The following is a 25,466-nucleotide window of genomic DNA, read 5'->3' on the forward strand; positions in this document are numbered from 1 at the left end:
AGTTTATTTGAGTCTAAAATATGGTTGTAGCATGATTTTAAACTCACCGCTAGTATAGAGATGATAGGTTGTTGTTCAGTGCTTAAAATTAAGTGGCCAACAGAGACAGTATCTAAATTAACAAAATCAGAAATGGAAAGGGAGATATAACAACAGAAACTGAGGAATTTCAAAAAATCATCGGATTCTACTACAATAGTCTATACTCAACACAACAGGAAAATCTGGATGAAATGGAAAATTTTCTAGACAGATACCAAATACTAAAGTTAAATCAGGATCAGAGAAACTATCTAAACATTCCTCTAACCCCTAAGAAATAGCAGCAGTCATTAATAGTCTCCCAACCAAAAAAAAGCCAAGGACCAGATGGGTTTAGTGCAGAGTTTTATCAGACCTTCAAAGAAGATGTAATGCCAATATTCTTCAAACGACTCCACAAAATAGAAACAGAAAGAACACTAACCAATTCATTCTATGAAGCCACAGTTATGTGGTATCACAGCTGATACCAAAACCTTATGAAGACCCAACAAAGAAGAGAACTTCAGACCAATTTCCCTTATAAATATCAATGCAAAAATACTCAGTAAAGTTCTCACAAACTGAATCCAAGAACATATCAAAAGGATCATTCAACACAATCAAGTTGTCTTCATCTCAGGGATTCAGGAATGGTTCAATATATGGAAACTCATCAGTGTAATCCACTACATAAACAAACTAAAGAAAAAAGAAGTCATGATCATTTCATTAGATACTGAAAAAACATTTGACAAAATTCAACATCCCTTCATGTTAAAAGTCTTGGAAATATCAGGAATTGAAGGCCCATAGCTAAACATAGTAAAAGCAATATACAGCAAACCAGTAGGCAGCATCAAACTAAATGGAGAGAAACCTGAAGCAACCCCATTAAAATCAGGGACAGACAATGCAGCCCTCTCTCTCCTTATCTATTCAATATAGTACTTGAAGTTCTAGCTAGAGCAATTAGACAACAAATGGAAGTAAAAGGGATACAGTTTTGAAACAAAGAAGTCAAAGTATCATTATTTTCTGATGATATGATAGTATACTTAAGTGACCCTTAAAACTCCACCAGAGAGCTCCTACAGCTGATAAACAACTTCAGCAAAGTGGTTGGATATAAAATTAACTCAAATAAATCAGTAGCCTTCCTATACTAAAAGGATAAACAGGCTGAGAAAGAAATTAGGGAAACCACACCCTCCACAATAGTCACAAACAATTTACAGTATACTGTTATGATTCTAACCAAACAAGTGAAAGATATGTATGACAAGAACTTCAAGTCTATGAAGAAATAAATCGAAGAAGACCTCAGAAGATGGAAAGATCTCCCATGCTCATGGATTGGCAGGATTAATATATAAAGATGGCCATCTTGCCGAAAGCAATCTACAGATTCAATGCAATCCCCATCAAAATTCCATCTCAATTCTTCATAGAGTTAGAAAGAACAATTTCCAAGTTTATCTGTAATAACAGAAACCAAAAATAGTGAAAACTATTGTCAACAATAAAAGAACTTCTGGGGACCTCAGCATCTCAAACCTCAAGCTGTACTACAGAGCAACTGTGTTTAAAAACTGCATGTTATTGGTACAGTGACTGGCAGGTAGATCAATGGAATAGAATTGAAGACCCAGAAATGAACCCACAAACCTATGGTCACTTGCCTTTGAAACCATCCAGTGGAAAAAAGACAGCATTTTCAACAAGTGGTGCTGGTTCAACTGGCAGTTAGCATGCAGAAGAATGCAAATCGATTCATTCTTATGACTTTCTACAAAGCTCAGCTCCAAGTGGATCAAGGACCTTCACAGAATATCTTCAGATATTCTGAAACTAACAGAAAAGAAAGTGGGGAAGAACCTTGAGCACATGTGTACCGGGGAAAATTTCCTGCACAGAACACTAATAGTTTATGCTCTAAGATCAAGAATTGACATGTGGGATCTCATAAAATTACAAAACTTCTGTAAGGCAAAGGACTCTGTCAATAGGACAAAACAGGAACTAACAAATTGGGAAAAGATCTTTACTAACCCTACATCTGATAGAGGTCCCCAATGAAGGAGATAGAGAAAGTACCCAAGGAACTGAAGGGGCACTTTACAGCCTCCTAGGAGGAACAAAAATATGAACTAAACCAGTAACCCCAGATCTCCCTGGGACTAAACCACCAATCAAAGAAAACACACGGAGGGACTCATGGCTCTAGATGCATATGTAGCAGAGGATGGCCAAGTTGGTCATCAATGGCAGGAGAGGACCTTTGTCCTATGAAGGTCCTATGCCCCAGTATAGGGGAATGCCTGGACCAGGAAGTGGGAGTGGATAGGTTGAGGAGCAGGGAGAGGTGGGATAGGATAGGGGATTTTCAGAGGGGAAACTAGGAAAGGAGATAACATTTGAAATATAAATAAAGAAAATATCTAATAAAAAATTAAGTTCCCAAGTCATTTACATTATGAGTCTAAATCTCTGACATATAACTAAAATCTGATGAAATGATACTAATATGACTAGTTCCAATGACCATTTGTACCAATTCACATAGTAAACACGCATACAAGAGAATCAAATTATACTCCAGTATTGTGTAATGATCTTGCTGTTTGAGTTCTCCATTTGACACCTATTATCAGAAAAAAAAATGTTATAATTTCAGAGCTTCTTTGATTTCTGTCTCTCTTGGATAAGTTTATTAACCCAACCATTCCCCTGTTTCTTGTTCTGAAAAATGAAGATATCGTGTGAATAAGTCCTACAGGCTGTCATGAGGATGAAGTGGATTAGGCCAATGAAAGCAATTAGAACCATGCCTGGCAAAGAAACCTCCACAGAAGCTATTGGTTATTACATTATTTCTTAATTCCTTCCTGGCACTGTGCAAACTGCCTTTGTAGAAAACCATTTCTATCATATTACCTTATCAAGGTTTTTTAATATTCTAAGTAAGGACTAGACATCAGAAAGTATTGTGCAGACGTAGGAAACGGTATATTATTCCTCATCACTGTCAAATGAAGTCTGGATCACATCCTCATTGAAAAAGGGAGTAGGAAGCAAAACGTCATGACTTGAACAGCTCTGAGATCAACTTGATTTGGGCAACTGGGAAACAGACACAAGTACAGAATATTGGGAATTGAGTGAGCTGTGCAATCTAATGGAGAGTTATATACAGCTGAGGGAGCAAGCACATTATCTAATATAGATAGGGGCTCTCTCTAGAGGATTTGGTCTATAGTTATCTCAGAAGAGAAAGCTGTGCTTGATCCTTTTCACACACTGTCAACATCTGTAGTTGACCAGGGGAAAGCCTTGCCATTTCTACCGGTCTGGTCTGAAGTGTTGGAATCCCTGATATGGCCATGCTCACATCAACAAAATACATTCACTCAGGACTTCATCAAGTCTTCAATGGCAACATTTATAATTATGAAAAGTTGAAGGTACATCCTACTCCTGTTTATTTGGGAAATGAATGTAAAGAACATAATATGAAATTCATCATTTATCTTTCTTCCATCATTGAATTTAACAATCCTCAAATATCTATTTGTGCCAATGTTCTCTGCAAGAGAAATGGGTCCTTTTCTAAAAATTCTCAAAAGTCTCTTATGTTTGGCTCCCTCAGAGACAAGTTAGTGTGGTTGTTTTGGAGGGTGAAGGTTCACTTTGGAACTTTTAACTATTTAATGAAATGTAAATTTGCTGAAAAAAAGCAAAGCCTTTTCGAAAATATGTAATTAGGGTCACAGTAACATGTCAAATATAAGTTGTGCCTGTGGTCCGGTCAGCATGCCCTGGAAATGGTCAAGTGCACTGAAGCAAAGTCAAGTGCACTGAGACGTTGAAGAAACACTGTCAAGTGGACACAGGAGGCACCATCTTACCAGGTCATAGTTTGAAACAGATCATGAGTTGGCATGGTTCAATAGCTGTGTCTTCTCCTTCAACCTGCACTTGAATGAAACTAGTGGAGCCTATTGAAAAAAATAGTCTGTAATTTCCTTCCTGACGTTGTATCATTGACATTGATTTTTTTGACAGGGCGGAGGATGCTAAATTGAGAACAAAGTGGAAAAGGCTCTGAAATAAATACAAGACAACTCAGAGTTTCCAGGCAATATGTTTTGTGTTTATAATTTAGAAACTCACCAGAGTATACACAGAGTGACATATGCTAATGTATGTGTTTATATGTGTATATATATATCTATATACACATTACTAGACAATGAAAATGAAAAATTACCAGGATGCCAGCAATGGCATTCCTCACCAAATGTTTAAGCTATTTAAAAACTTCACTGAGGCTAGACTTCTCAGGGATATTCCTATTTTTTAAATAAAAATTTCTTTGAATAAATGACTTAATTCAGATTTACTACAATTTAATAAGATTTATATTAATGTCTGCTTTTTTTCTTTATTAGTTCATATTAATTTTTAAATGAAAATGGAAATAAATTTTTGAATATGCAGAAATTACCATGAATACATACATACATATATATCTATGTAACGAATTACTCCAGTTTAAAGAATTCTGGATCCTCAAGGCTGAGAATGGTTAGAGTGTGAAGGTCTGGCAGTGTGGGTGATGAGGACATCGTCTTGGTGACAGGAGAGGAGAAATGGGATAAGGAACTGTCTGAGGACAGGTCAGGAGCAGGATAATGACTGGACAGTAAAAATAGATTAAATATGGGAGAGGAGACCTTTAGTCCTGGGAAATCTCAATGCCCCAGTGTAGGGAAATGTGAGGGTGGTGAGGCAGGAGTGGGTGTGTGGGTGGGGGAAAACCCTCATAGAATTAGGGGGAGTTCGGATGCGATAAGTGGTTTATGGAGGGGAAACCAGAAAAGGGGATAACATTTGAAATTAAATAAATGAAATATCCAATAAAAATAAAGTTAAAAATAGATTAAAGATGGTTAAAGAAAACAATGAATCCAAAAATTTTAAATACTGATATTAGTAACAATAACAACAAAAGAATTCTGGAAACATTTGGCTGAGGTTCATTTTGTCTCATACAATGATATTCAACCTGTGGGCTGCAACTCCTTTGTAAGGTCAAATGATCTTTTCACAGTGATTGAATATTACTTTGTGTTTTATAATAGTAGCAAAATTTCAGTTATGAAGTGGCAAGAGAAGAAACTATGATTGGGGGTCATTACAACATGAAGAACTGCATTAAAGAGTCACAGCATTAGGATGGTTGAGAGCCATTGCTCTAGTAGTAGGAATGTATGTATATTTGGCTGATGCTGACATGAGAATGCCAGTGTACAAAAAGTTGTTGTTCACAGTTTTTGCAGATTACTATCTAGTTCATGACAGATATCATACTTTCAAAATAACTACCATTAGTGCTGAGAATGACAAAGTGTCAAAGTAGGGAAGCTGACTCGACAGAGATGTTCTCCAGAGCATGAGGTGACTTCCATTTTCGTTTGCCGTCGTTATCCTCTGTGTTTCTGTAAACTCAGAACTACTGGTGTCAAATGTCACATCCAGACCTGCACACTCTGGGTTTAAAATTGCAGGATCATACGGAAAGCTGTGAGGGGCCTAGGACTTGTCGTCCAGAGTTTTTGTACATGACATCTTACCAACCCGCTTAGTTCCAGCATAGGGGAGTCAGACTTACTATGTAGACGGGCTAAACTGTATTTCTGGATGATATGCATATTATAAATGAAGGAATGAAAGGATGATGATGATTATAATGATGATGATGAATGAAAGCAAAGTAGATTCTGTATTCTTTGTTTCTAAACTGGCTGGACTTTTATTGTTGTTGTTATTATTTATTTCATGAAAAAAAGTGAAGTCATGAGTAGTTGAACCCATGATTTTGTGGTAAAGTTACAGGAAAGACTACTGATGTACACTCCAAAGCATTCACAGAGCAATTAAGTCTCATAGGACTTGGTCTTTAAAAAAAATCAATGGTTATATATTTTACTATACTAAATGTCTCGAACTTTCTCAAAGGTGTGTGTGTGTGTGTCTATGCATGTGTGCATGTGTGTGTGCATGTGGAGAAGCATATCAAAGGTGTTTGAGTCTGGAAATTGGAAGGTGGCTATTTGTGAGTGTGAGGGAGTGTGAAGGTGATGTTTGTTGTCGATGTTACATAATTCCTTTACACAGAATTGCTGTTGAGTATTTCCACTTGAAGATGGGAAGTATTTGTTACTGTAGTAGAAAATAAGTCTCACTGTTCTCATCCCCAAAGAGGCTAAACACTGAGCGTTTTCCAAGACAACGTTAAAATTGTCTTTATACATTTGAAATAATATGTATCAATACTTCATGATTCACAGTCTTAGCTGCAGTTTTCTAAAGTGGATGACAAAAGCCACAAATGTCTCCTTCTCCTTTTAGCTCCACCAGGAACAACTATTTAGAGCATTTTTGTTTTGAGTCCAAGGTCTAGCATTTTTTTTAGCTCAGCTGACATTAACGATTACATTTGTCAATATGTATTAAATCTGGAGACTATTTAAAGACTTGCCATGGAGCATGCGTTGTAAATATAGTAGCTTTGCTACCCCCAATGCAAATGTCTGTTACCAAAATTCTAAAGGCTATCTAGTTTTGTTTTGTTTTGTCTTTTCCTTTGTTTTAAAAGATTCCTGTGAAAAATAGATTATTCTTATAGTAGCAGATGACATTTTTTTTTGTTCTTGTCTTGCCTCAGTAACTTCTTTTGTATTTATTTCAGCTGTGTGATTTCAAAACTGGGAAGAGCTATAATGTATCTCTTTTTTCCATGACAATACTTGGCAATTTGCAAAGTCAAATCGTGATTCTTATTAATTGCCTTAATTATTTATAAAGTCAGTGGTAAACTTTAACAGTGATAATTAAAGAAAAGCGACTACATTTAAAAGGCTCTTCCAGAATCAGATGAAAACAGAATATAGGTATTAACTCCACTTTTCTCATAAGTCTTATAGTTTGTAAAATATAAAGTTGTAATTTCTATGAATTTGTGAAAAACACTAAAATTGCCATATTGAAGAAAAATGTCTTTTAATCTTCAAAGGTAAATACAACTCATAATATTTATGATTTCAATGCTTGTTTAAAATTTAATTATACCACAATTTGTTAGAATTTCACTGACTTTTCAAATGGCTCTATTCTCATATTAGTAATTATTTTGAGAACCTCATACATGAGCACTGTATCTTCATTGTTATTGCTTTTATGTTTTATTAATTATTTTATTTATTTACATTTCAAATGTTGTCCCACTTCCTGGTTTCTTTTCTGGAAACCATCCCATGCCCCTCCCCTTTGCCTCTAAAAGGGTGCTCCTCCACCCGGTCACCCACTCCTGCCTTTGTAGCATCTCCCTACACGGACGGGGGCAACAAGCCTCCACAGGACCAAGGGCCTCCCATCCCAAGATGCCAGAAAAGGCAATCCTCTGCTACATATGTAGTGGGAGCCATGGACAGTCTCATGTATACTCTAGTTGGTACTTTAGTCCCTGGGAGCTCTGAGAAATCTGTTATTGTTGTTCTTCCTATGGAGTTGCAATCCCCTTCAGGTCCTTCAGTCCTTCCCCTAACTTTTCCAATGAGGTCACTGAAATCAGTCCAATGGTTGGCTGAAATCAGTCACTGAAATCAGTCCAATGGTTGGCTGTGAGTATTTGCATTTGTCTTAGTCGAGTGTTGCTGGAGTCTCTCAGAGGACAGCTATACAAATTGGGGAGGTCTCTGGATGGCCTTTCCTTCAGTCTCTGCTACATTTTTTTTTTTTTTTTTTTGAATCTGTGTTTCCTTTAGAAAAGAACAATTCCAGGTTAAAATTTTGAGATGGGTGGGTGGTCCCTTCCCTCAACTGCCAGCCATGCCTATCTACTGGAGGTGTTCTCTTCAGGTTCTATCCCTGCTTTGTTGGGTATTTTGACTAATGTTATCCCTACTGGGTCCTGGGAGTCTCTCACTTCCCTGGTGTCTGGGACTTTCTAATGGTTCCCCTGATTCCCTATCCCTCACTGCTACACATTTCTATTAATTCTCCTGGACCTCTGGACTTCCCTCTGTCTCTTCCAATACCTGATCCTGCCCCTCCTTTTTTTTCTCTCCCCCTCCCCTTTCCCTTCCAGGTCCCTCCCTCCCTCCCTCTACCTCCCCTGATTATTCTGTTCCCCTTTCTAGGTAGGATTGAAACACACATACTTTTGTCTTTCTCCTTATTAAGCTCCATATGGTCTGTGAGTTGTATTGTGGGTATTCTGAGCTCTTTGGGCTCTCTCCAACCTCTCCTGTAAACCTTTCAAATTCTGAATCTCTTTTCTCATCACCATTACTGCATATATGTATCTATAAGCCACACATGTATATATAAAGTACTAAAGCCATTTGGTTTGCTCATGTGCACACATATCCAGGGGTAAGGTCTTGGGATTGGACTACCTGTGTGTGGTTTTGTTCTAGGAGATCAATTATCCCTTTCACAGTAGCCATTGAACATCTGTATTTTCTCATCTAGGGATGTGACTATGGAATATCAACTGTCTACAGATGATATCATCTATATGAAATTTAAAACTGACAGTTCTTTCTAACCTGGCTAGATCCCCAATGATTGAGTTGGAGACTTATCGATTTATTCAACAAGCTTTAAGCACAATAACTGAGCAGATATTTCTAACTCTCTATGCTGTCCTAGCTTTGTACCAGCCACACAACCTGAGATATTTATATTTAGTCTGTCTTTGGATTGGTATGCTGAGGTTGTCTGTCCTCAGAGAGAACTTCCTTGCCAATTCCTCACGCCCAATCTCATGGCAACCATCTTTTTCATACATCTCATGGCCCCTTTTCTCCTGGACCCTCCCTTTCCTCATGAGATTCCCCCCTCACTTTCCTGGCTGGGACCAGAAATCCATCCACTCTTTCATTCCTCTCTGCCCACTCATTGGCTGTTTAGTCTTTTATTAACCAATTAGAAATATTTAGGGACTATTCTTTGCACCACATTGATACAGGAGATTCTTCAATAATCATGACTTTGCCTGTGTCTGAACTGTAACTAGATCTTGGAACAGAGTAATCAGTGTCTGAATACACTATGCATGAAACAAGCTGCTAATAGCCATCATTCTGATCATAATCTTATTTTATTTTATTTATCCTATTTTAGAGATTTCATGGGTGATGCTTCCATGTCACATATAGAAGATACTAGGTAGGAGTGTATGTCCTGATTTTCTGACTCTTACAATCATTTTGTTCCCCCTGCTTCTGTGCTTTTTTTCCCCTAAGCCTTGGGAAGATCTATTAGTAGGAGTTGGGCACACCACATTAACTCCTCTGAATTTTAAACAGTTTGGGAATCTTTGTAATAATTTTCATCCTTTGCAAAGCAGCTTCCTTGTAGAGGAATGAGAGCTACACTTATCTGTGGGTTAGAAATGATATTGGCTTAGGAAAATGGCTTTGGAAGGTTCTCTTTGCTAGGTCTGTAACCTCTCTAGCTATGAGTAGTCTACTAGATTTGCAGTGCCAAGAGTGCATTCTCTCCTACTGGGTGAAACTAAAGTAGGAATAGACAGCAGTTGTTACATCCAGGATTAAGTGTTACTCTTGTACCGTTATGGGCATCTTGCCAGGCCAGTCATTGCTGGGATTCACAGGCTTTACACCTGGGTTGGTGTTACTTTTCTATTTCTCTTATCAAACACCATGACTAAGGCAACTTCTGGAAGAAAACATTTGATTTGTCTATGGTTTCAGACGGTTATAGTCCATAATGGCAGACAATGTGGAAACAGATAGGAGTATCAGCTGAGATCACATCCATCAGTCAGGAAGCAGAAAGAGCACAAAGCCTGTTTCACATGTCATGTTCCTTACAAGGCCAAACCTCCTAATCCTTCCCAATCTAGTCCACCAACTGACGACAAAGTGGTCAAACATTTAAGCCCATGGGGTACATTTTTATGAAAATCAACACAGTAGGAATACAGGTTGGTTGTTTCCCTTGGCAAGTTGGATATACTTCCTATATATAAGAGGCAGTCCTCAGGGTGAAGATGCCCAAGTCAGCTCCAAGTTGTTTCCCTGAAGTCCTGTTTCCTAAGCCTGTGGTGTCTGTAGCAGTGGGATGTTAACTTCATCCCAAAAATGCGTGTATATATACACTTATATTTTATATGGTTTTAAATAAACATAAAAGAAAATATTTCCCTATAGCTGTTTTTATAATTTTTGTCATTCTTTAGACCTCTTCCCTCCTTCTTCCTTAATGTTTCCCTTTCTTCCCTCTTGGAAGATAAAGTCCCATCTGTCGTTTTTCCTACTTCTCACATAGTCTCACTTATGTCCTACTATTTCTTTCTCTACAGCTCCACCCTGCACCAAAGTCCCCAGGGACTTTTCTAGTTTCTGTAGTTACTTGAGAGTATATATTTACACCTAAAAACTTGGACCTAGGACCCTCAAATAGGAGAATATATGTAATATTTGTCTTTCTTGGTTCAGATTATCTCACTCAGTATAATATTTTCTAATTCCATAATTTACCCACACATTTCTTAATTTTATAGTTCTTTACAGTTGAATAGAATTCCACTGTGTATGTCTACCACATTCATTGCCCATTGGTTGAAGGATATTTAGATTATTTCTGTTTCCTAGAATTGTGAACAGAAAGGCAATGAACATGGCTGAGAAAGTACCAGTGGATTAGAGCATTTAGTGCTTATAGTTTATGACAAATGAGTGGTATAGCTGTGTCATATAGTAGGTTCTGATTTATTCTTCTGAGCATTCTGTACTGGGATATGAAGAGACTGTACCTTTTTTTTTTTTTTTTGAGACAGGGTTACTCTGTGTAGTCATGGCTGTCCTGGAACTCACTCTGTAGCCCAGGCTGGCCTCGAACTCAGAAATCCGCCTGCCTCTGCCTCCCAGAGTGCTGGGATTAAAGGCATGCGCCACCACGCCCAGCCGAGACTGTACCTTTAAGAGGTAAAAAGTACCAAGTTACTAAAGTCTTAGGAGCCATTCTCATATGACCACAGAGAGAATACATATACAAGAACTTTCAACCCTTTGTCCTTTAGTAGGCAAAATTTTTAGGTGTTTTTCAGTCAAAAATGTCCATCTGTCCCAGGCTGAACCTCATGGTTTCTTCAGACGCATAAAACTGCAGTTGCTCTTAGTGTAGTAGGAAGCTTCCTACTATGCCCTTTCTTCCTGATTCTCTTCATTATCTCTGAATGGTTTCTTCTTTTATCTTTCAAGTAAAGAACTTGCTCTTTAGTTTATTTTTCAATGTTTGCATCAAGAGAAATCTAAAACAAAGACATCTGTAATTAATAATACTGGGTAGGTAGTGAGAATGGTTCATGATTGTCTAGTTTTTCAAAGTAGTTGTGAGAAGAGCTAGTCTCAGTTACATTTCTACTTGAGGAAATTCCCAGCTATACACAAGATTAGTGTCCATAATTCCTGGATTCTGTGTGTAATTACATCTCTTATGACTCACCCCAGAACACTCACTATAGAAGGACACATCAGTGGACATATAGGAAAGTCTGGTTTAATGCAGTAAGTATACCCTGCAAGCCTAGACATTTATAGTCTGGAACACAATCTCTGATTATGTGTAGTGTACCTCAGGAAGCAATTGTTGAGGACCACAGTACACAGGAACCTTGTACAAAGGAACATATATTCATATACATAATGGAGACCTTTCTGACATGTTTCAGACAACAAAAACATGCCTTAAAATAGATGTTGACAATACTTTGTATTTATTTGTTTGCCTGGTCATGGATTTGGATATTTAGATAATCTTTGCTTCAAGGTATCTGCTTTTTAAAACTCCTTTAGTTTTACAAAACTGTTACCAGTAGATAAAATGAGAGAAATTTGAATTCAAGTTAATATTTTAGTTGTTGCAATTATCTAGCAAAAGTTTTAAAATTTAATGTGTTAATAGTTAATATTTTAGCACTGCTGAATTTTTAAATTATATAAGCTGCTTGCATCTTCCCATCAGTTGCACACACTGTTTCAGTGTCTGCATTTCAAGTATTTTCTGTTTTCAATAACAACAACAACAAAATGATTTGTTTTAATCTGAGGATGTAAATTTCTGTGAATGATACAGAGTTTAAAGAAAAGAAGAAAATCTCTCTTTAAAAGAACTGGTTTTTAAGTCTGAGTTTTTTACATATATTTTGCAGATTAAAGGATTTACTTGAAGACAAATCATTCTATTCATCAGAGACCAGACAAGAGTCACTCTTGCTTTTGCCAATTAAAGATGATGTTGTCATGGAAACAGTTGATCCTGCTTTCATTCATTGGCTGCCTGGCAGGTAACAATAAGCTATATTTTATTTGAACTATTCTTGAGTTTTGTGCTTAAATACTTTGCTTTTGTTTTTAACACAGGTTTTTATGTAGCCTAGATGGACTGCATTCTCACTATTTGATTGTGATCCTCCTGCCTTCCTCTCCCATACTTGGGTTACAGGCATACACATCTATGCCTGAGTATTCTCAAATCCTTTTAAAAGGGTAAGGTAAAATTACAACAGGGTCAAAGACAAACAGATCATTTTTCTCAGAAAGAAGATTCCCATTCTTAATTCTCAAAATTAGATTCTCATGATTCTTCTATCTAATTTATACAAGTCAATATATTCCCATAGAAACTGTAAGAACACCTGATATTAAAATTATATTGCTGAATTTAATAAGTTTTCCTAGTGTGACAACTTAACTTGAGAAATTCACATTTTATTTTTATTATATTTTGTGTTTATATATTTATTAGCATGTATTTATATACTTAGTAGTCCAAGAGAAGGGTTGCAAGGGAACCCTTGCAAGGGAGCAAGGGAAATGGATGAAATTATGTAATTATATAGTTCATAATGAAATTTTGTCATAATTAAATATATAATAAAATTATAATTAGAATTGAAATATAATTATATCATTCCTCTTCCTCATTCCTTCTTCTAAGTCCTCCATGTTACATAGCACATCTCCTCCCAAATCTATAACCTCCCTTTTTCAAATATTATATATATATATATATATATATATATATATATATATACTCATGAATATATATTATATAATACATAACCCAAAATACTATCTTCCAAATCCATTTAGTGATGTTTCTTATACATACCACTTAGTATGGGATGGCCAATTAGGGGCATAGAACTGGGGAGAACTACCTCTCCTGCTCTCAGCATGCCATGATTACCCCTAGTTAGATGTCTAGGAATAGAGTCATCTGAGATGAAATATACTGTTTAAAATATGATGATATTTTCTTTGAAAATTTTCTTATAATGTGCATTTGGGATATTTTGCTACAGTTTTGGCTTTTTTTCATGAATGGGAAGGCAAAATAAAATCATATTTATACCCTAAATATATTTTTAATTCTTTTGATACTATATTATGTTAATTTTACTGGCACATTTTTGGGGAGTGGGTAAGAAAATAATTTTTATTTTCGATACAGGGTTTCTCTGTGTAGCCCTGGCTGTCCTGGAACTCACTTTGTAGACCAGGCTGGCCTGGAACTCAGAAATCCGCCTGCCTCTGCCTCCCAAGTACTGGGATTAAAGGTGTGCACTGCCACCACCCAGCCTAAGAAAATAATTTTTAAATGAAATATAATATGTAATACAACATGTTAAGCTGTAGTTTTCTATTTTTTCTTTCAGTTTTGATTGGAATTATAATACATATATTAATATGATGAATAGGATCGTTTCATCCGTTTATTTGAGTATTGTACCATTTGGACATGTTTGATTTGTATATGTGCATGTGTATAGTATTATCCCCCCCCTTTATTCCTCTGTTCATTTACATTCTCTGACCCATTTGAAAGTAGACTATTATAAAAATCATTTCTTATCATAAAAAGAAATCAGTGCTCATATCCTAGGATTTAGAAGATCCTTTTCTTTATGGAAAAATGTGCTTCGTAAAAGTAGCATATTTGCAGTTTGAATGAATGAGGCATATCGGAATGTTCAGTAAAAAAACCCACAGGATTTACATACATATATGTAAGAGTAGATGTGTGGGCTCTTGTATTAAAATTCCATTTTTCATATATTTATATAATAAAGTATAAAAAATTATGATCAATATTAGATTAGTGGTTTAAACTTTATAAATGGAGTATTCCCCACTGTAGTTTTTATAAGTTTTTAATTCAGTTACTTAATTATATTCCTAAGATGGATCCTAATACCGAAGGAAAAGGTGGTAATTGTATCCCAATTTCCGATCTGTTAAGTGGGCTTTGGACAAAGATAACACAGTCAGACAAAATAAAATATTTTTTCTGTCTCTAATTGTTTTACATAGTTTTCTATTTTCTTGTTTTTGTAGAAAGATCAAAATGACAGCTCATGTCAGGAGGCATATCTTTCAGGGTGGTGACTTTTCTAGAAACCAACTAGAAATCTTTGAAGTGGTTTAAAAAAAAAAAAAAAAGATGTCCTGAGAAAATAACAGTGCTGTATAGTTAAGAAAAATGGGACTGTTTTTCAGAAGTTTAAAATGAGATTCTGGTGCACAGGAAAATTGCATTATGTGTGTGTCTGCATTTTTGTTTCTGCATCTTTTACACATTTATAGCAGTTTACAGAAAAAGCAAGGTACATTATACCTAAATGTGAAAGTATCTGTAAGAAAGTTAAATCTCAACTTGAATTTATAGAAATGCTATTTAACAGCAGTAAAAATGTTCAAGGAAGAACTGAATTATATTTTGTGTAATGTATTCTATGTAATATATTAATTAGATAGTTTGTCGTCTTCATAATTATACTACAGAGAATTATTTGTCAGATTCTTACATAATCCAAAAAAATGTTGAAAGTGGGTTACTGTTTATCTGTTAATTATCAGTGTTCTTTTTATATTATTAAAATTAGAAGGTTGTTTTTTGAGTATGATAATCTATTGATAAATATTTGGCTACTTTGCATGATTTGAAATAGATTTATGATTGAGAGACAGTGATTGAGTAGAAATGGGGCTCATAGACTCAGGTGTTGGACTGCTAGGCCCATGGAAGGTGACACTATTGGAAGGTGTGGCTTTCTTGGCGTAGGTGTGGCATGGTAGAAGGAAGTGTATCTCTGTGGAGACAGGCTTTTGTCAGGCTAGTCCTAGTGTGGAAGTCTTCCTGCTGCCTGCTGGTCTGGATGTTGATCTCTCAATTCCTTCTCCAGCACCATATCTGCCAGCATGCTACTATGTTTCCTAATAATGGATTTAGCCTTTGGAATTATAAGCCAGCCCCAGTTAAATGTTTTTGTTTATAGAGTTGTTATGATCATGGTGTCTCTTCCCAGCAATATAAACCCAAATTAAGAGAAGGATTATGCCGCACATTTTTATATTGATAAAAACAATTCACTTTTAGTAAAGAATACAGTCAGGATATACAACCAGTGCTGTGTAGTTCGTGGGTTACCACCCCCAACCCCCCAGGAAATTTTTTTTATGTATTCTTTTCTTGTGTCTTTCCTTCTTCTTCTCCTTCTTCTTCTCCTTCTTTCTCCTTCTTTCTCCTTCTCCTCCTCCTTCTCCTCCTCCTCCTCCTCCTCCTTCTTCTTCTTCTTTCATTTGTTTAGACAACTTTGCCATATAGTACTAGACTTTGTAAAAGTTGAAGACAGATTTAGGAAAACCAGAGGAAGAAAACAGAGCATTTTCATTCTGGGAATTCTTTAAAATCAGAAAAGGAAAACACATCGATAGGTGTATTAGAAAACCAATGCCACAAAAATTAATACAATTTATATTACGGAGTAGAAGCATGTTAACTGGGTCCAGGGTGTGGTGGGAATGGCTCTATTTTTTTTTTAACTAGATGAAGGAAGTGAAATAGTTTCCAGACTTTAGTTTAAATGACTTTTCTGGTCACTGCGGTTAACATAGACTTCTATTTATTTCTGAAATCAAAGGATGGCTTTACTTTCTGAATCATTTCTTTGTGGAATAAAGGTCATTGACTAATAATCAATAAGATGTCAAATAAACTGCTTTTCTACTTCTCAAATACCTAAACATTAGTCTTTTAATTCTAATAGCTAGATCTTTGATGACTGTTAAGTTCATTATGATTTGCGAGTAAAATAAAATTTTCAATTTCTTCCTCAATTGGTTTACACCATGCTTTTCACCACCTAGAAAATGATTAGAGTTATTTACTGGACTACAGATAACTCAAGGTGATTTATAACTGTTTCTTTTCCTTTTACTTTTTTTAATGTTGATAAGTTATTCTCCACTGATGAAATGAGTCAATTCAAGCCTAATTAAAGTATATAAAGGCAGGTTTATTGGGAAGTCACTACTCATGGTTGGGTTCACTAATTCCAAGGAAAGAGACCGGGGAAGTCACCAGGCAGAGGGAGACAAAGGGGAGGAGAAAGAGAAAGAGAAAGCATGCACAGGCAAGGAGAGAGAAAATGCACAGATGGGCAAAAAGAGGGGAACAAAATATTTGGATTATATAGGTAAGAACTTCTGGTGTGGGGAAACTCTTGCCCTTGAGCTGGAAAATCCAGGGTTAAGAGTGATATGTGCTACGTGGGGACCGAAGGGTGTGAGATCTGGAAGGCAATTCTCCTTTTGTATGTGAAATATGCACCTCAGCTCTTTGTCCTCGGTCAGAAACCCAACAGGTATTAGATATCATAGTTCAAGGAACTTGTTTCTTAAAGTAGAGATGGCTGGCCAGGCGTGATGGCTCATGCCTTTAATCCTAGCACTCGGGAGGCAGAGGCAGGTGGATTTCTGAGTTCAAGGCCAGCCTGGTCTACAAAGTGAGTTCCAGGACAGCCAGGGCTACACAGAGAAACCCTGTCTGGAAAAAACAAACAAACAAACAAACAAACAAAAAATAGAGATGGCTTTCATCTCTTCTGTCCTATCTTGTGAATAAAGAGCTTGATAGCACTGATACTGGTAAAATGGAGATGTCACTGATTCCTGTTTATATATCCTGACACACTCATGTTTTTACTTACTTCAGATCATTCTCACGGCTGCACCAACTGACCTTTAGAATTGTTTTTCATTTATTTCATTAAAATCTTGACAGACCAGCAAAGTATGCCTGTGAGCACCAGTAAAAGATGTGGAAACCTGGTTGACACACTTTCTTCCTTTAACAGTTGCCACTGACTGCACATGTTGGCGTTTTCTGTGTTTGATGTGGAGTAAGAAAAGACTAAATCAACTTAAAAAAATGCTTTGGAAGTGTAATTAGAGTTCAACAAACATAACTTAAATAAGACCCACATTTTTTGTTTAGCTCTTAAAATGGCTAGTTTCTCAATGGTATCCTATAATTAGCCCACTAACTCTTGGAAATAAAGTGCTCATTTAAACTGATTCAATTTCTATTACCTAAGTGTTAAGCTGTCTTAAAGTACTCATCACATAAAAGTGTTTTAAAATGTCCCCACACTTATTATGCTTTCCCATGAATTGGATTGTATTAGAAGAGCTAAATGGATGGGGGCTCCCATTAAGAGTGCAGTAGTTAAGTGTTAACTCCTGAATAATGGAGTATAGATATATGCATACTCACATGCACACGCACATGCACACGCACATGCATACGCACATAGAAACACGTGTATGCTTACATTCCTATGAGCCACTGTTGATCTTCAGCAATCACTTGTATATTGCAAGTGTGTCCTCAGGCAAAGGGAAGGTAGAACTGATGCTAGTTACTGTGTGTTCTTGTCTTTCTCCTCTTTTATCACCTGCCTCTGTCGTTTCTGTAGGGTAGTTTAGATTGTTGTCCTCTCTCATCTTGTAGTGTTGTCCTAGTCTTGCTCCTGTTTTCTGTTCCTTTCTTCCTCCTGTGAACCCCACATGCTGCAACCCAGCCATTTCTGAAGAGCCATTAAGTGAGCTGAATACTAAGCACCAGGTTTATGGAGGGTATTGTGATAACTGAAGTGGAGGAGTCCAAGGGGAAGAGGCTTATGTAAACAATGGTAGCAATGCTGTCATGATATAAAATCCCGATTTAATCAAAATACAAAGGGAGTAGTAGAACTTGTCTGTGTACTTACTTGGAGAAATGAAGATTCAGAAAATAAAAATGTAATAGAAAAGGCACCATTTGAGTTGGAGCCCCGAACAATTATCATTTATTGAGCCCGTATTTTTTCTGAAGCGTTATGTTAAGGAGCTTCTCTGAGTCGTATAGTTAGTTGATATAGTCATAATAGTTTAGTTGATGTTCTGGCCCTTTCATTGTTATTGACCTTATTTTATTGATGAGTTGTATTGTTAATTTTTTTTTTTTTGGTTGATTCTCTGGCCCAGTCATTGTTTTTAACACTGACTGTTCTACAAATGAGGAACCGGGACGCTCTTAAACATTAAAGAACTTCATAAAACTCACATACTTAAAGGAGTCAAGCTTAAATTTAGAGACTAATAATTAGGCTAAGGATTAGGCTAAGGATATGGCTTAGCTTTGTGTGGATAAGATTCTGTATTTGAATTTTAGTGTAAAAGCACAAAAATATATTCATGTAAAATAGCTAATATCATAAGGCCATAATCATTATACTGAAGCTGGACACCATAAGATAATATGCAGGAAAGGTAAATTTAGAGAAAGTGCAACATGGGCTTGCCTTCTTCTACCTGATATAATGCTAGCATGGAATAACATTTAATTAAAGACAATAAGTATTCTATATTGTGTGGCAACCCTAGTTCAAGTGATTGATTTTGATTGGCTCATTACTGATTTTTAATATAAAAATAATTTCTTTAACAACAAATGAAAGCCAGGTGTGGTGTCTCACGCCTTTAATCCCAGCACTCGGGAGGCACAGGCAGGCAGATTTCTGAGTTCGAGTTCAGCCTGGTCTACAAACTGAGTTCCAGGACAGCCAGGGCTATACAGAGAAACCCTGTCTCAAAAAAAAAAATAAGAAAGAAAAGAAACCAAAACCAAAAAAAAGCCCCCAAAACAAAACAAAACAAAAAACAAACAAACAAAAAAAACCCAAATGAAATTGCATATATTCATGGTATTCAATGATTTCTGTGTGTGCATGGTGTTAACACTTGAACCCAGGGTCCCACATATGCAAATCAAATCTCCTACCATTGAGCTATGTGCTCCACCTTACTGTGATGTTGATCAAACACGCACGTAATATGTGTGATTTTACAACTTATGAATGTCTCTATAACTTCATATTTGTCATGATCTGTCTTGTCAAGTTATCAGTATAGTGTTGCATTCAATATGCTGGATAAAGAGCTGCAGAAGTGTCTTCCTACCTATCTGAAGCTCTGCTACTCCGCAGGTGTGTCTGTCTCTTCCTGCATTCCACTGTCCCTAGTAACTGCTGTTCTACTCTGTGCCTCTACATGCAGGGCAATAGGCAAGTGAGATCATGTGCTTTTTTTCCCCCTGTGTCTGGCTTATTTCAGTTAACATTGATGCTCTACAGGTCTATCTGTGTATATATTAATGTAAATTAAAAAAAAAAACCCTACCAGATTGATACTTTTCTTATAACCTCATGCTCAGCACCTGAGGTACAGATACGTTATAACTTGTTTAAGATTATTACATTATTACTTTGTTTAAGGTTATTACTATTATAAGTGGAGCTTAGGTTTTAAATCCAGGCAGTATCTTTAAAGGTCTTCTGTACTACTATGGTAGTTACTAGCAATATGTGGCCACCGAGACCCTGGAATATAATCACACCAATTTGAGATTTGACATAAATGTAAAATACATTCTGAATGTCAAAGATAAGTTATTTTTAAAAGTACAAAACATACATTTTAAAATACATGCAGTGCTGGAGAACTCAGTCTGGTGGGTTGTTCTCAGGATTGCTGGCAGGCTGACCAACTCAGTTCCTACCCAGCTTTGCCCAGATTTGGGGTTTGAATTGACACATCCTAGCACCTGAGTTTGAGTTGACACATCTTAGCACCTGGGTTTGAGTTGACATATCCTAGCATCTCCCATTTGTGATCTGCTGGAGTGAATGAAGGAGCTTTATACTGCAGATCCAAAGCTGCTAGAACTCCATGACACAGGGTAACAACAGGATATCTGAGAGGAGTTCCACTGAGGATTCAGTGTGCATAATGTAGCACAAGTCAGAGGTCTTCAAACAGACCAATGACTCATGGCAATGAACATTTGCAAGTAAAGATGTGTGGACAAAGGGGTTTACTCAGTGATACACTGTGATTTCACAAAGAGATGTTTTGTTTTGTTTTATTTGGTTTTGTTTTGTTTTGTTTTTGAGTTGGGGGAGGTTCCAAGGGCAGAGTATAGATAAGGGGGAATGGAGGGATGGATCAGATGTTGAAATATTAATATTATACATTTGAAGTTACATAATATATAACTAAATTAATTTATTTGATATTTTCTTTCTTTTAATTAGAAAATTTATCATTGTGTTATATCATGAATATAAAACTATATTTGGTGGTATTGTTTGAAAGGAAGTTGTCAGGTCTAAAGATTGGTGTGTGCTACCATTCCAGATTTGCTCTAAAAATTTTGCTCCAATGGGATGTTAATAGGCTAGATGGGAAGGATAAATGATAGAGGTGATGTTTGGAGGGTAGTGTAAATTATGTGTTGGTGCATTATTTTCCTGGGGGTGTGAAGAAATCCTAATTATGCACCCTAGGGCAGTGATGACAGATTAAAATCCAAAGCAGTTCCATCCAGGTTTATCTTGGTGAACGTCTTGAGTATGTAAGGGTTCCTTTCAGAAGCATGACTCAAAGGTGACTCAAAGCAGCTGTATCACTAAGAACCTGACCCCAGTATGGGCGGAGACCGATGAAATGTGCATTCTTTCTTGTGTCTTCTCTCTCTAGCAAGCGTTTTCTGCACATACCTTTGGGGTAGGGCCATCTGAGTCATGTAAGTTTCTAAGCTCAAAAGCCTTGTAAGTTTTGATAGTTTCTTGGGGCTTAGGAACTCCTCTCCATCTCCAGGAGGGATTGTATCAACTCGCAGGAAAAAGCTGTACAGCAATGCCCAACCAATGGCAGTTGATGTACAAAGGTAACAGTAAATAAGAGAAAGATGTGGGGCTGGTGAGATGGCTCAGTGTGTAAGAGCACTGACTGCTCTTCCAAAGGCCTTGAGTTCAAATCCCAGCAACCACATGGTGGTTCACAACTGCCCATAATGTTATCTGACGCCCTTTTCTTGTGTGTCTGAAGCTACAGTGTACTTATGTATAATAATAAATAAATCTTTGGGCCATAGCAAGCAGGAACTGAGTGTATGGGGCCGGATGGAGCAAGCAGGGTTGACAGCAGTGAGCAGAGGTCCTAAAGTTTCAGTTCCCAACAACCACATGAAGGCTCACAACCATCTATATAGCTACAGTGCACTCACATACATAAAATAAATAAACAAATCTTTAAAATAAACCATCAAGATAATTAAGATTAAAAAAAAAAAAGAGAAAGATGATGAAGTCAAAGTGATGAGCAATTGCATGGTTATTGTAACCATAAGATAAGATTGTTGAAGGTTTAAAACTTTAAGTGGGGAGATACTAAATGAATTAATTTAAAAAAATGGTGAATAAGAAGGCAGGGTTTAGAAATTGTTTATGATATTCATAGTGTTGAAGTGGTTGAAGAATGTCTGAATGGCAGGAGCTGCAGTCTGTCTATAGGAGATGATTAGACCTCTATATCTATATAAGCATCCCCTAGTGTCAGGACAGAGGATCTGAGTGGAGTGGTCTTTATATAGTGAGTACAATCTGTGAAAGTATTTAATGTAAGATTTGGAATGACTGATCAAAGGAGGAAGACCAGATTCCATGCTCTGCTATAGAAATGAAGAGGAATGAGCAAACATGTGGACGGTTCTTCATGTTCCTCAGGTTTGAGGATGACAGAAGATGAGATTTTTTTTTTTTTTTTTTAGAATTGGATGTGGAGAGAGTGTGTGAGAGAGAATATGCTGCTGCTTGTGATATGGAAGCACTATATTATTGGAATGTATAACTTTAACGAATATATTTTTGCATGTATGTGTATATTGTGTGTATGTATGTTCACATGTGTTCAGTTGTGAACACACAATGTTAATATCAGGTGTCCTTCTTCATTGCTCTCCATTTATTTACTGAGTCAAGGCCTCAGTTAAATCTCAAGCTCAGAGATTTGGTTAGTCTTACGTAGGTAGCTTGCCCGGGGGAACTCCTGACTCTGCCTTATTATGCCTAGGTTATGGCAGGCTACTATAACCACCGAACTTTTACATGATTCTTGGCCAAAAATTATTCCATAAGGGCAAAGGAGATAGATATGTGCTAATTTACAACACATTGAGTTACACTTTTCTGGATATATATGCATATGAATATGAACATGTTTACCTGTTTAGGTGCTTGATCTTAGTCATACAGCTACTTATTCGCACAGACAGGACTTTCTCTAGATTGTCTGAACTTTCATTCTTGCTTTTAAATTGCAAAAAGGGATTTACGGGTACTGTGTACTGCGGGTACTCTTACAGCAAAGTTGTGTATGGCTATTGCTTTATAAGGGGTAGCGAAATCAGTGACACATACAGGTATTTAAGAGGCAGGTCCCCCTTGCTCTGCCTGCTGTGTGTGTGTGTGTGTGTGTGTCTGTGTGTGTGTGTGTCTGTTTGTTTGTAGACCTTGGTGTATATGTGTATGTGAAGAGAAATATCAGACTATTTTTCATTTTGATTGTTTCCAGCTGAACAATCTTGCTTATATGAACAGAAGCAAAACCTTCCTGGCAGGTTGGGCTACACAAAGGTAGTTGTTCCTTGCAGATGGAGCTGTTGTTAAATCAGAAATTGCAAAGTTATTAGGCAATTGGCTAGACTTTTCTTTGGTGTGGCTAATAGAATCATCTAATAATGATCTGTGGTCTGTGTGCAACATGGGATGGCAGTGCTACAAATAAAAATTGCATACTCACTGACAATATTACAAGATGTTTTGAGAATGATATTGCTTGGTTCTTGAGTGTGAACTTGGTGAGTAAAGATGTCAAAATTTCATGTCATCATGTCAAAAGTCTGAGCACAGCTGAAGGATAGCTTTAGCTTGACACTCTAATGTAGTCCATCTTGAAAGCTCTCCCAGTGACTGTTGCACATGCTGCCTTGCCTTGCATTCTTGAGGAATGCACATCTTGGAAAGAAGAGTAGGCATACTATGTATTGCTCAAGTAATTCTTGCTCATCCATTCTACCCATTTCTCAAAATTTGGAAGAACAAATACTGTAAAAATTGATATAGAGTATCATTCCAGAAGGTTTGGAATACTTTGTTTTCATTTCCACTTTAAGTCTATATTACACACTTTTTATTTCCTCTTTGATTCTTCAGTGACTCATTCATTGCTCAATACCATGCTGTTTAATCTCTATGAGGCTTTGTATTTTCTGGGGTATCTTTTGCTATGAAATCCTAGTACTATTCTGCTGTCAGATGGAATACAGACTTATTTCTACTTTTCTAAGTTTGTTGAATTTTACTTTGTGTCTTAGTATGTCAGCTACTTTTGAGAAACTCCCAGGGGCTGCTGAGAAGGATGTGTATTCTATAGTGTTTAGGTAGAATATTCAGTAGAAATATTTCAGGTCTGTTTGTTCAGCTTCAGTCACTCGCTGTTTACTTCATTTATGTTAGATAAACTTGATTAAAACATTGATAAATCTATGTTCAAAGTTCTGTTAGCATCGAAAAAGCTTGAATGCAAGCTTTGTTATATTACCTAAAATTGTAAAACAAAATGAAAAAAAAAATAAACAATATAGGTGACAATTAACCATCCTTTTCAAACTTCTGTCTGACCATTGAGGAATTAAGTGCCTATCTCACCTCGGTATTTATATTCATTTTCTCTTCATACTATCTGGACGTAATCTTCATATTTACCAATATTCTGGAGAAAAAAACTAATATTTCTAGCTGTCAGTCAAAAAGAAAATAATTTGTATATTTTAACGACAACAACAATGTTAGGGTTTTTTAGAAATGTTAATATAAAAGAGACAGAAACTCCTGTGTACTCTGTCTGATTTGTGTTCCAAGGAGTCCTGAGTATACTTTTATGTGTTTTCATGATGGGGTTTTGATTTGACTATTTTACTTGAACTTTCCGCATGATCATGGAAGCCTCAACATCTGGTTATAGGAGACAGACAAAAGAAAGAAGCAAAGGGTGTCTTCTGGGAAAGGGAAAGTTTCACACTGTGCTGATTCAGAATGTACATTCTCTGAATCTTTTGACTCTGACCCAGGATTTTTTTTTTAAATCTGGACAGCTTCACAGTGTGTTGACTTAAGGGCATTGGGTGTTTAATCTGCCATTACAAATTGTTGCTGATATCTACACATCATGTTTTGTAACGAACATGAACTCTATTTGCTGCTCCTGTTTCACATACAAGGAGAAATTGTGAAGGTTGCTAATGCTTAAAAATAAGGCATTAAGGTGCTTTGTGGATCACCTGCTGCCATTGTAACATTGATTAGTGTCACCATGGGCATCAAAGCACTAGTAAAACTAATGCATCACTCAAATAGCACCTAGATCCTAGGTGTGGCACTTCCATGTTCTATACAGGCAGCACCAAGGGCTCAGTCTGTTCTGAGAATGTTCTCAATATTCATAGCCATTTCGCATGCCACCTGGGGAGGTTCAAAGGCTCGCAGCAGCATTTATGTGTGCTTTTATGTTAGTTCTAAGTTTTCAAAGTAAAGCTCCCAGCATTTTAATCTCCAAATACACTTTTATAGCCAATTGTCCCTTTACAGGATCATACAGTACTGCGCTTCCTTCCAGATGTATAGGAAGGCAGAACCTTCCCTTCTCATAACATATGAACTTATGCAAGTCACACCCAAGTTCAAATGTCAGTAAAGTATAGAGAAATAAAAATAGACAGAATATAATTGTGTCAGCAATGCGAACCATTTTCTATGGAACAATGCAGAGTACGAGTTCCTGAGTTAAAATCAGATTTTAACTGAAAGATATCATTCACTGTGGCATACACGTGGCCACACTTGACTTTCTAAATTTTGCTTTTTTGTGCCATGTAGAGAGTTCAGAAGAGTCAATGTATTTTAGGAGAATATATACAGTTAAGATTCAGCTCACAACAATATATATGAAAGTACATATTTTCAAGATTCTTGAGGACTCTGACAGTTCTTTACTGTTTATTTTGTTGAGTTTCCATAGTACTATGGGTACAAGGTAAAGAATAAATCCTTGTTGAATTTTCTAATTGAAAACTGATTCATGGAGCAATATTAATATGCCCACCCATACTCTTTTGATGAAGTG

General features: G+C 36.6%; 1 protein-coding gene across 3 annotated transcripts in view; it reads left to right on the plus strand.

Annotated features, from left to right (window-relative positions):
• Positions 1 to 25,466, plus strand: part of Cntn3 (contactin 3) — a 361,039-nt gene that overhangs the window by 85,112 nt on the left and 250,461 nt on the right. For all 3 annotated transcript variants that reach the window (XM_021164805.3, XM_029478975.2, XM_029478972.2), the window contains exon 2: positions 12,269 to 12,403. In XM_021164805.3, coding sequence (XP_021020464.1) covers positions 12,349 to 12,403 — 55 coding nt within the window. In that variant the 5' untranslated portion in view covers positions 12,269 to 12,348. The remainder of the gene's footprint in view (positions 1 to 12,268; positions 12,404 to 25,466) is intronic.

Source organism: Mus caroli, unplaced genomic scaffold (genome assembly GCF_978045245.1).
Source record: "Mus caroli unplaced genomic scaffold, Mus_caroli_1 scaffold_7, whole genome shotgun sequence".
Taxonomy (NCBI): domain Eukaryota; kingdom Metazoa; phylum Chordata; class Mammalia; order Rodentia; family Muridae; genus Mus; species Mus caroli.